This window comes from Mustela nigripes, chromosome 14 (genome assembly GCF_022355385.1).
Source record: "Mustela nigripes isolate SB6536 chromosome 14, MUSNIG.SB6536, whole genome shotgun sequence".
NCBI lineage: Eukaryota > Metazoa > Chordata > Mammalia > Carnivora > Mustelidae > Mustela > Mustela nigripes.
Window position 1 is genome coordinate 8,481,736 of NC_081570.1, and position 10,633 is coordinate 8,492,368.

The 10,633-nt window shown below is 57.9% G+C and overlaps 1 protein-coding gene across 2 annotated transcripts; it reads left to right on the plus strand.

Moving 5' to 3' along the window:
• The first annotated feature begins 605 nt into the window (after positions 1–605).
• On the plus strand, positions 606–8,017 carry MIIP (migration and invasion inhibitory protein). Of its 2 annotated transcripts, none has more exons than XM_059375640.1 (10): positions 606–706; positions 1,916–2,103; positions 2,353–2,688; positions 3,114–3,198; positions 5,107–5,215; positions 5,296–5,348; positions 6,029–6,158; positions 6,281–6,377; positions 7,278–7,412; positions 7,681–8,017. In XM_059375640.1, exons 2-10 carry the CDS (start codon positions 1,990–1,992, stop codon positions 7,756–7,758), a joined length of 1,137 nt encoding a protein of 378 aa, XP_059231623.1. In that variant the 5' UTR covers positions 606–706; positions 1,916–1,989; the 3' UTR covers positions 7,759–8,017. The 2 variants fall into 2 exon arrangements, with proteins under 2 accessions (XP_059231623.1, XP_059231624.1); XM_059375641.1 differs by lacking the exon at positions 606–706 and adding an exon at positions 722–896.
• The last annotated feature ends 2,616 nt before the right edge of the window (positions 8,018–10,633 follow it).

Below are 10,633 nucleotides of genomic sequence, written 5' to 3' on the forward strand. Positions count from 1 at the left end.
AGTCCCTTCCTTCCGTCCTCCGTCACTACTATCCTTTTCCCCCTACCTGCTAATTTGCTGAATTGCACTGGTTTTAAAACGTTCTGGTCAAGTCAGTTCATCTGGTACCACCTCGTTTGGGGTTTTCTCCGTAAAATGGGGCTGGCATGGATTCCAGGTGCTTAACCCACTCCTCTCTCTCCCTCGCCCTTCTTCTCTGCCTCCCTGTGCCTGGCACTGTGCCTCTGGGTACAAAGTAGGCACGACAAATCCTGGGAAGAAAGTGGGGAAGAACGGGTCTCCAGCCACCGACCACCCACTCCCGCCCCGCCTCGCGCGGCCGGGCTCGGCCATTTGCGAGCGGCTTCAGGTCCAGACTCTGAAACTGCCGCCGCCCAATCCGGCGTGGCCGGCGGCCCCGTCCTGACCAATCGGAGTTCGCTCTCTGGGGCACGCCCCCCCCATTTCTATAATCGACGACCAGGACGCAGTCTCGAACGTTGACCAATCAGTTGTTGAGTCCCGCTGTTGGTCCCGCCCCAACATTGAAACTGCAGCTTCTGAACGCGGAGTAACGCTCGCAGAAGCGTCCCGCTCCGCCCGCAATCTGACCAATCAGGGAGGCCGCATCGGGCCCCGCCCCCAGCCGGCGAAGCGAGGGGTGGGCCGGGCGGAACTCCTGGCGGCGAAAGCAGCGGCGGGCGGCGGGCTTCCAGGGTTCCGGGCGGTGAGTGCGGGAGCGGCGCGGCTGGCGGGGGGAGGAAGGACTCGGGGGGAGCCCCCCCATCCCGACCCCCCCCCCGCGGAGGATCCGGTGGCCGCGATGGGAAGGAAGGAGGAGGCTGAACCCGCCGGCAGTTTTGTCGCCCCCGTTTTTCTTTTGAGAAAGAGGCTGTGACCCCGGGTCTTTCGCTCGGGTGAGGGCGGGGCCGGGGCTCCCGATGGTGCGGGTCAGGCTGTTTGCCTCCCTCGTCCGCACCCTCCCCGCCCTCCCAGGGTCGTCTGTGCCCGGGGGAGGGGGGAGGGAGCACTGTCCCCGGAGCCTGGCCTCGCTCGGCCTCTGCTCCCGGTGTGGGCGGTCCACAGCTGACCGGCGTGGCTGGGGCGGGCGGGGGGCCGGGCCGGCTCTCTGAGAGCAGGGTCTGGCCGGACCCGGTGTTAGAACCGGCCTGGTGCGCAGTGAGGGAGACCGAGTTTCTGGGGGGAGCCTGGACCTGGACCCCCGAGGGGATTAGGAAGCCCCCTCCCCCCAGCCTGCAGAAATTCCTTCTAGAGGCATCGGTGTGGCTTCCAGCCTGGGTCCCTGGGGGCAAAAGGCTGAGAGAGGAGGAGGAGGAGGTGGCGTCCCAGGCACCTCTCTGCTTCAAGGGAGAGGCTGGAGTGACCCTGAGTCCTGGAGCCAGATTCGGGTTCAAATCCAGGCTTTGTCACTTACTAGCGGTGTCACGTGGGGCACGTTGGTTAATTCCTCTGAACTTTGGTTTCTTCATTTGTAGAAAGAAGGGAAGATGGAAGGGCGGGCAGGACCGGGGGACGCTTCCCTTCAGAAGCCTGATCTGTGTCGGATTCGCAAATTAGAATACTTACATTTGTAGACGTGCCCTCACTGTTTTCTACAAATTAAACTGATGTCATAGTTAAGGTTGCTAAAGGGGGATCGTTCCCTTTGGGGCATGTAAGTAAACACACTCTGGCCTGTTTAATAATAGACATTTGTCGAATGCTCACTGTGTACCAGGCACCGAACTAAGGCTTAACATGCGTTACCTCGTTTAATCCCTGCGTAATCTCAGGAGGTCTGTTGTCATCTGGCAGATGAGGAAACTGAGGCACAGAGTGATTAAATAACTTGCTTGAGGCTGCACAGCTGCGGAAGTAGGAGAGTGGGGATTCGAACCCAGTCTCCTTGGCTGGTGTCGTGCTGTCTTCGCTTTAGGTAGAAGAGCTGGGCTTGGAACCCAGCCCGAGGGTACACTGCAGCCCAGGGGGACGCCACGGCGTACACCTGGGATGGTGGAGACCAAGGACTTGGTGCAGCTCCGGCAGCTCAACTTGGCGCTCCTGAAGCAGCTGTGGGCCGGGCAGGATGCCGTGCGGCGGTCAGTGGCCAAGGCGGCCTCGAAGGTGAGCACCCACCTTGAGAACTCGCAAGGCAGGCGCGGAAGTGGCTGCCCAACCAGGCAGGTCCCAGGCCTCCTGTGCAATGCATCCAGTTTGGAGAAAACTGAGGCCCAGCCAAGAAGGGACTGGCCTGGGACACTGCAGAGGCCAGAGTGGGGATGAGGATTGAAGATCCAGGCCTTTGTGCCTAGAGCAGGTCAGCTGAGTGTGTGGCTGGGCTGCTCCCTGGGTGACCGGTCCTCCCTGTTCCAGTCAGCCCAGGACTCCACCAGCAGCTATGACTCCCAGACACCATCGTCCCAGGAGACGTCTTTAATGGCCTTCAGACCCTCCAGCCTACAGGACACCCAAGAGAGTGATCCCTGTGATACGTCCTGGTCTGATAGGACCAGCTCTGGAGTGATCTCTCTGCCATCTGCCAAGTACGGACACCAGGCATCCCTGGGCTCTCTGAGGCCCTACTCGGCACCCTTGCTGGCCAGCTCAAACTCAGATGACCCAGAGGTTTCAGCAGAGCTGGACAGTCCCGGGCCTCAGGAGTCCCAGGCCCAGAGCTCCACCCTGGATCAGCAAAGCAGGCTGTCCAAGGTAACATGGGAGAACAGCATTTCCTTGAACTTCAGTCTCCCTGTCTCACAAAGTACTCATTGGCAGGCTCCCTTCAGGGTGGGAGGCTTCCCGGAGATACCTTGAGTCATGGCTGGCTCCACGGAAGCACTTAAAAAGTGGTGGTTGGTTGTTGTTTCTCAGCACTTTGGGAAGAAGGTGATCTTTAAGCCCATTATACAGATGGGAAGACCAAGGCTCAGAGGCTAAGCTTGTTCAGAGTGACCCGGAGACGGGGGCTTGGGGGCCAAACTCTTATCTTCCAACTCCCAGGCCCCTGGCTGAGCCCTGGGGCCCATGTCAGGGTGTAAGTTAAGACCTGGCCCCTTTCCTTCCCACAAGGTGGGGCCTCCTCCTGGGCCGGGCCTGCCTGCCTAGCCCTTGCCCCTTTTTGTCTCCCTGCTCAGTCAAGAGTGACCTTCAGTGAGGAGGCTGCACTGCCTGACAAGAGCTGGCGCCTCAGGCCGTACTTAGGCTATGACTGGATTGCAGGTATGCCCACCCCCCTGTGCCTGCCCGAGCCCTGCCGGTGCTGAATGAAGGAGTCTGAGCTGCCACGGTATTTAGTGTGTATTGATGCCAGGGCCCTGCAAAACTCTGTGTGCATATCATCTCTTTTTCCATCGAACTGCTTATCGCCCCACACCCCCGCCCCCAGCAGCCTCAGTGGCCTGACTGGTCTCCCTCTGACTTTGTCCACGCCCCTAACTATCTATTTTTGATATGGTAGCCAGAATGAATTTCTAAACATGGAAATCCGAGTAATTAGCACTTTAATAAAATCCAAAATCTATCTAGACTTACTTACTCTCTAGACTTATGAGGTAAGACCTGGCTTCAGTTAGCCATGTGACATGATCTCTGACTCTCAGCCTTTGGCTCTTTGCTCCAGCCTCATAGGCCTCTGTGCCGTCCATGACTGCCTCAGGGCCTTTGCACTTGCAGTCTGCACTTGCCATTCCCACTGCCTGAATGCACTTCCCTGGTTGCTTTTCATCATTGAGGGCCCAGCTCAGGGGCTTCTGAACCTGAGAGTGGGGATTCGAACCCACCCCCAACATCCCTGCCTGTGGCATCAGTCATTTGTATATTCATATCATTTGTTCTCAGGAATCGTCCTGTTTCCTTGTTTCTTAGCTGAGTTTTCCAGTAGAACATAAGCTTCACTCAAGCAGGGCCACAGCCATCTTCTTGCTGTATCTCCTGAGCCCGGGCTTAGAGGCATGTGGCGCACAGTAGGCCCTCACGCAACCCTTGTCGAATGCGTGAGTGAATGGCCATAAGAGGTTCTGCTGTTTGGCTCCCCAATTTCACAAAGGGGGAACTGAGGCACAGAGAGGCTGAGTTACTTCTGGAGGCAGGTACTCCGTGGGGTTGCTGGGACCCAGGGGTGGTGGGGACGCAGGCCCTGTCTCCAGGATTTCCTGGCCTATCAGCTCACTGCCTTGCTTCCTGCTTCTGGAAAGTGGAGCCACCCGCCTCCTGCCTGCCCTGTCCCTGTGCTCACTCTCCTTCCTGAGGGAATGAACGCTCCCATCTCGGGCCTGTCCCTGCATTTGTGTGCTCTGCCCCATCCCCTCTGGATTCCCAGAGGATTTGCTTCCTCCTTGGTCGGTCCCACCAGCATGCGAGCTCTGGGAAGGGTGAGGAGCGTAGGTTTTATGGGGCGCCTGTTTCAGGCCTGTTATCTATGGTGTTCCATGAGCTTCCCTCGGCTTTGCTCCTGTTAACTCCTCTGCTCTTCTCAATGATCTGATTAGGCCGGGGCAGCTGTTGTCCCCTGTCCCCGTGGACAGATGAGAAGGCTGAACCACCGCCCTGAGCCACTTCACGAAGTCTTACATCTGCTCAGCAGTAAAGCTGCAACCTGTTATTTTCTACCCCGATGAAATATTTCTCTCTTTATTTTATTTAAAGATTTTATTTATTTGAGAAAGAAAGTATAATTAGTGGGGAGATGGGCAGAGGGAGAGGGAGAAGCAGACTCCACACTGAGCAGGGAGCCTGATGCGGGACTCGATCCGAGGACCCCAGGATCATGACTGAACCAAAGGCAGACCCCCAACCAACAGCTCTCCCCAGGCACCCCCCTTGTCACTGTTTTTGTAAGGCTCCTGAGGGCAGGGCTTTGTCTAGTTCCCTTCTCTCCCCATGGCACGTAAAACTGCGTCCCCTAGGAGGGGCTCTGTAATTATTTTTTGTTTTAATATTTTTTGCACGGATGATAGTGCGTGAGGGTAGACACGCACGGAGACAGGAGCGGAAGTCACAGCGAGTGGCGCGTCCCCTCCAGGTCTCTACGAGACAGAGTAGGGATAGTGCAGACTAGAGGGCTGTGCCAAGAGCCCCGAGTCTCGGCCGGTGGCCACACAGCAGCTCCCGGTGCTTTGCCCGCTCCAGGGTCTCTGGACAACACTTCACCCATCACCAGCAAGCCCGAGGCCTTCTTCTCGAAGCTACAGGATTTCCGGGAAGCCAACAAGGAGTTGTGCATTAACAGTGACCCCGAGTGAGCAGGGGTGCCGAGGGGTGAGCAGGGCGGCTGGGGGACCCCCATCGCCCAGCCTGCTCACCCCTCTCCCCTCACAGCTCCCAGTTCCTCGGCCCGCGGGAGAGCAGCGGCGTGGAGGAGGACCATGAATGTGAGTCGAAGCTCCCGGCAGGCACCCCGCAGCCTGGCCGGTGAGGTCTCTGGCGCCTGCGAGAGCAGCTGGGGTGGAGGGGACTCGGAGGGGGGCCTGAGGTCCAGACAGGATGGGGCAAGCCTTAGATGGGGGCTGGGGAGTGGGGTGGGGGGAGCAGAGGCCAGGCCTTTTGGGGATGAGGGCCGGCCCTGTGTCCCTCCCCGCCCCCCCATCACCCCTCCCCAGCCGCCTGCTTTCCCGTGCGCCCCCACTTCTGCTGCCCGCACTCTGGGGGGTGGGGGCGCTGGCTGCATCACACGAGCACTTGAGTCTCTGCTTTGGGTTCACATCTGCAGCATGTGGTGCGCATGCGTGTGTACGTCACAGGCAAGGGCTGGTCACGTGAACACCTGTGTGTGCGTCCCACGTGTGATGACCCGTTTAGGCATAAGCACGTGTGTCTGTGACTGTGACTGTATGAAGCCACGGTTCCTGTTTGCGCTCGTGTGCAGGATCCAAGTGTGTGTCCTGCTGGGGCGCACGTGCGTGTTCGTGTTCTGTATGTGTGCACCTGTGCGTGCCTGTGCATGTGGCCTTGGTGGGGTGTTGGCGGGCCTGTGTGTTGGAGGCAGCGGCGGGGGCATGCCGGGATCTGGGGGCCCAGCTGAGAAGAGATGCTCCTTCTCACGGCCCTGCAGGCGTGTACTGCTATCGCGTCAACCGGCGGCTGTTTCTGGTGCCTTCCGATCCTGGCACCCCCTGCCGCCTGTGCCGGACCCCTCGGGACCAGAAGCGTCCTGAGACTCTGGCGGCGCCGGCGCAGGTCAGGTGAGTGGCCCGAGCATGTAGGACACCTCGGGGCAGGTGGAGAAGAGCCGAGCCTGAGGCCTGCCCGGCCTGCGGGAGGGCAAAGTGGACCCCCTAGCAGCCAGTTTGCTGCCCCCCTGCAGGGTGAGCATCCCGCTGTCCATCCTGGACCCCCCGCACCGGTACCGCATCCACCGGCGGAAGAGCTTTGATGCCTCCGACACGCTGGCCCTGCCCCGGGTAAGCTGCCCTGCGGGGCGGGGTTGGAGTTGGGCTCAGAGCCCAGGCCCCCAGGGGGATCCTGGGGCCCAGAGAGTGAGGCTGGGCACCAGGAGAGCGAGCACGTGGGTCTCCAGAGTTCAGGCTGGGCTCCTTCCGTCACCTGTGACTGTGCTCGCTCCCTTTTCCTCGCCCCCGCCACCCCAACACTTCCAGAAGCGTCTGCCCGCTGCTCGCATTGCGCACACGAACCTCACGGATTGAGCTCTGGGGTGCTGTGTGCATTGTTAGGAGGATGAGCTTGTGGAGCGCTCCCAGTCCCCAAGACTGCGGGCCCTGTTGCCATCCCACTGTACAGATGAGGAGACTGAGGCCGAGGGAGGTGACAGGTGTTGGGTCAGCAGGTGGAAGAGTGGGGATTTGAACTCAGGTCCTTGTGTTTCCTAGTGCCTCCCATGGAAGCGTTCTTTGTGTCGCCCGGGTAGGGGGGGCGTCCGTGGGGACCCCACTCTCAGTTGAGGCTGGGGGAGCTGGGATTATGGGAGGAGAAGGGATGCTGAGGAGAGTCGGTCTGCTCATCTGTAAAATGGGTACAGCGTTCGGTCCTGGGATGAGTAGGGCACCTCAGTGAATCAGTACATGTCAGGGGCGTGGGGCAGAGTCTGGCACACAGGAAGAGCTCTGTCAGCATCCATGGGCTTCCCTCCTTCTGTCTCAGGCCAGGGGCCCAGGGCTTGGGTCCGTAGTGAAAGGAAGGCCTGGGATAACCCAGTGGGTGGACACAGGCCTGCCCTGGGGGAGCCTCAGTCTCCGGGGCACGTCATGACTGTTTGGGGGGGACACAGCTGCCTCCCTGGGGTGCACCTCATCAGAAGGTAGCCCTGCCACAGGTCGGGCGCCTTAACCCCTCGCTCTCCACAGCACTGCCTGCTGGGCTGGGACATTGTCCCTCCGAAGTCTGAGAAGAGCTCAGCCCCCAAGAGCCTGGACCTCTGGTCCTGTGTCTTCTCCGAGGCCCAGCACCAGAAGCTGTCAGCTGCCAATACTTCCCACCTGGTACGGTCCAGGGTGCCTCAGGAGGGACAGATGCCTTGGAGCAGGCCTTGGGGGGCAGCTTGGGGCAGGGACTGCAGAGCCCAGAAGCATCTCTTGGAAGGGGCCTGTCCCCCCAGCCCACGGCACCCTTCTAGGCTGTCCTGCTCCCTGCCAGCTCCCGCACCCCACGCAGGAAGGTGACCTGACTCTGATCCAGAAGGGGAGGAGGTGGGAACCGAGGGGGATCTCTCACCTGGTTTCCTCTGACACCTCCCCATTTACCATCCAGGCCCTGCCAACCAGGGTCCCGCCATTCACCCCAATCTGGTCAGAAGCCCAGCCGCGCGCCCCCTGGCTGAAGCCCTGAGGACTGGCCACTTGGAGGAGGAGGACAGAGCCCCTACTGTCACCTGGGACCCCTCTCCTCTGCTGGAGCACCCACGACAAGGGAGCCCTGCCTGGCCTCAGCTGGAGGTGGACTTGGGTCCCCCCCCCACCTAGTTGGGCAGGTGGATGGGCCCAGGCCTTTCTCCTTCCTGGGGACAGAGGTGGGGTCTCCAGGGTTGGGAAGTGAGGGGAAGAGGATTCTGTGGCATGTTTATAAATAAAGCTCAGTCCTCTGTGTAGCTCCCATTCTTCCTTGTCCCTAAAGCTGGGGGCCATTGCTGAGAGCCTCTCTTGAAGTCCCTGGGCCAGTGGCTCCCCCCCTGCCCTCTCTAGCCCAGCCTGGGAGCCACGGGTGATGAGAGCCACCGCAGGCACAGACATGGAAGCCAAGAGCCAGGCGGTGAGCTGGAGGCCGGGTTGGCAGAGGGTCCGGATATCTCCTTCTGGGTTACCAGCCAGTATCTGTTTTCCTCCTCATAGGTAGAACATGATGCAATTCCTGCTTTTGTAGGATAAAAATGGCATAAGTGGGAGGCCGGAGCCCAGAGGAGGCACGTGGTTTTTTTTGAGGTTTCTCAGCTCAGAGGGCTGGAACGAGGGTTGTGGCCTCCACGGGAGCTGGGACGCCCGGGAAGCGTGGTCTGCCTGCTGCGCGTGGCTCACGTTCTAGTCAGGGCGGGGGAGGTTCTGCTGCAGGAACTGACGGACCCGCCAACTCTCAGGGGCTTCTGTGGGTTCCAGTTTGTCCGCGTACACATCCCTGCTCATTTTCTGCTTTTTTTTTTTTTTTTTTTTTTAAATTTTTTTACAGAACTGGGATCACAAGTAGCCAAAGAGGCAGGCAGAGAGAAGAAGGGAAGCAGGCTCCCCTCTGAGCAGAGAGCCCGATGCGGGGCTGGATCCCAGGACCCTGGGATCATGACCTGAGCCGAAAGCAGAGGCTTTCAAACACTGAACCACCCAGGCGCCCCTATTTTCTGCTTTTTTGATGCTAGCCATTCGAATGGGTGTGAATTGGTATCTCATTGTGGTTTTGGTTTGTATTTCCCTGATGATGAGTGATGGGGAACTTTGTTTCTGGGCTTATGGGCCATCTGTATGTCTTCTTTGGAGAAACGTACATTCAAGTGCTCTGTTCATTTTTAAATCGGGTTGTTTGGGGTTTTTTTGTTTGTTGTTGGTTTTTTTTTTTATGTTGTTCACATGTCATTTTAAGTCATAGGGCCTGTGGGAGTCAGTGGTTTTGTTAGAAATTCTCTGGCCAGAGGGAAAAGAGAATCTGGAAACCTTCAGCCAAACAAAAGTTACAAATTTACAGCTAAGATCAGCTTAGAAGTTCAGCTGACCCAAAAAGCCACAGTTGGACCGAGACAGATGTTTCCCATCAAAGTCCTGACTGCCTGTTGGGTCCATGAAAGCCTCAAGGTAGGTGGTTTCTCTGGAAACACAATTCTTTTGAAAATGTAGGTTTCACCAGTTTACTTCCAGTCACTCCTCTGTACGAGAAACCACACCCATGGTCTCCCAACACCGTGACCCCATTGACAGTCAGACTCGCCCTTACTTTGTCCGCCACCGGGAAAAGTGGGTCTAAGCTCTGCCGCCCAGCCTGTGAGATTGTGCTACTCTCAGAGATGTTAAAATGTGAAAGGATTTGCTACTTAGAATGAATGAGACACAACAATGTCTATTTTTTAAATTAAAAAATTGTTTCATTTTATTCTTTTTTAAAGATGTTATTTACTTATTTGAGAGACAGGGAGGGAGCCCAGAGGCAGAGGGAGAAACAGGCTCCCCGCTGAGGAGGGAGCCAGACAGGGGACTGGATCCCAGGACCCTGAGATCACCACCTGAGCTGAAGGCAGACGCTTAACCGACTGAGCCACCCCTGGACAGTGTTTCGTGTCTCCTGGCCCACTCCACTCAGCCTGCAGCCCCTTCGGTAGGATCGCCCAGATCTCTTCCTGTCCCTTAACCTTCCACATTTCAACTGCTGTGCCCCTCAGGTGCCCCTTTGCCCCCCCCGTCACACGCTTCTCTTCCCCACTCTTGTCCATCTCGGCCCTACAGGTTAAGTCCCTGATCATGAGCTTCCTTGCTCTGTGTCTCTCTCCCCTGCTGGCATGTAGTTTTGTGAGAGTGGAAGGGTCTTTTTTCCTTAGTTGGGTTGTTTTGTTTCATTTTCTCAAAAGTAGTGGCTCTCCCGTAGTCAGGGTTTGGTGTTTTTCTCCTGCCTGGTTTCCCACCTGCGTTGAGGCTTTAATTTCCCGGAGCCGAAGGAGCCTCGTGTTTGGGTGCACACACTGATGGGCCGTGCATGTTTCTCCCCTCTCCTGCAGATGAATAACTTTCTTTTTCTTTGTTCCCCGTCCAAGTATGTGGCATAAATTCCAAAGGAAAAAAGCAAGATTGCCGACTTCTTCCCAAACTGATGTGCGTCAGTCACTTAAGAAAGGGGGGCTCAGTTGGTGGAGTGCATGACTCTTCATCTGGGGGGTGGTGAGTTCGAGCCCCATGTTGGGGATCGAGATTATTTAAATAAACCTAGAAACAAAACAAAATGGGGAGTCTGACCTCTGTTGCCTGTATCACTGCGTAGATACACAGACCCACGGGGGCCGTTCATTCACACACACGCTCACTCGGTTACCACGTTGAGGTCCTGCTGTGTGCCAGGCACTGTTTGGGGCTCCGCAGAGTGAGCAGTGAACCAGGCGACAGTGACAGCAGGGTCCTGCCCCCCTCCCCCCCCAGAGTCCCCATGCAGGAGAAGCTGACACTGTAACATGTCGGGGTGGTGAGTGCTGACCACTGCCCCCCACCCCACCCCTTGCCTCCCACCCCCAGAGCAATCT

Coding starts and splice junctions, on each gene's coding strand:
- MIIP (XM_059375640.1), top strand. CDS start 1,990: ATGGTGGAGACCAAGGACTTGGTGCAGCTCCGGCAGCTCAACTTGGCG. Junction 5,216..5,295: donor TGCATTAACAGTGACCCCGA/GTGAGCAGGGGT, acceptor CTCCCCTCACAG/CTCCCAGTTCCTCGGCCCGC. Junction 6,378..7,277: donor ACACGCTGGCCCTGCCCCGG/GTAAGCTGCCCT, acceptor CGCTCTCCACAG/CACTGCCTGCTGGGCTGGGA.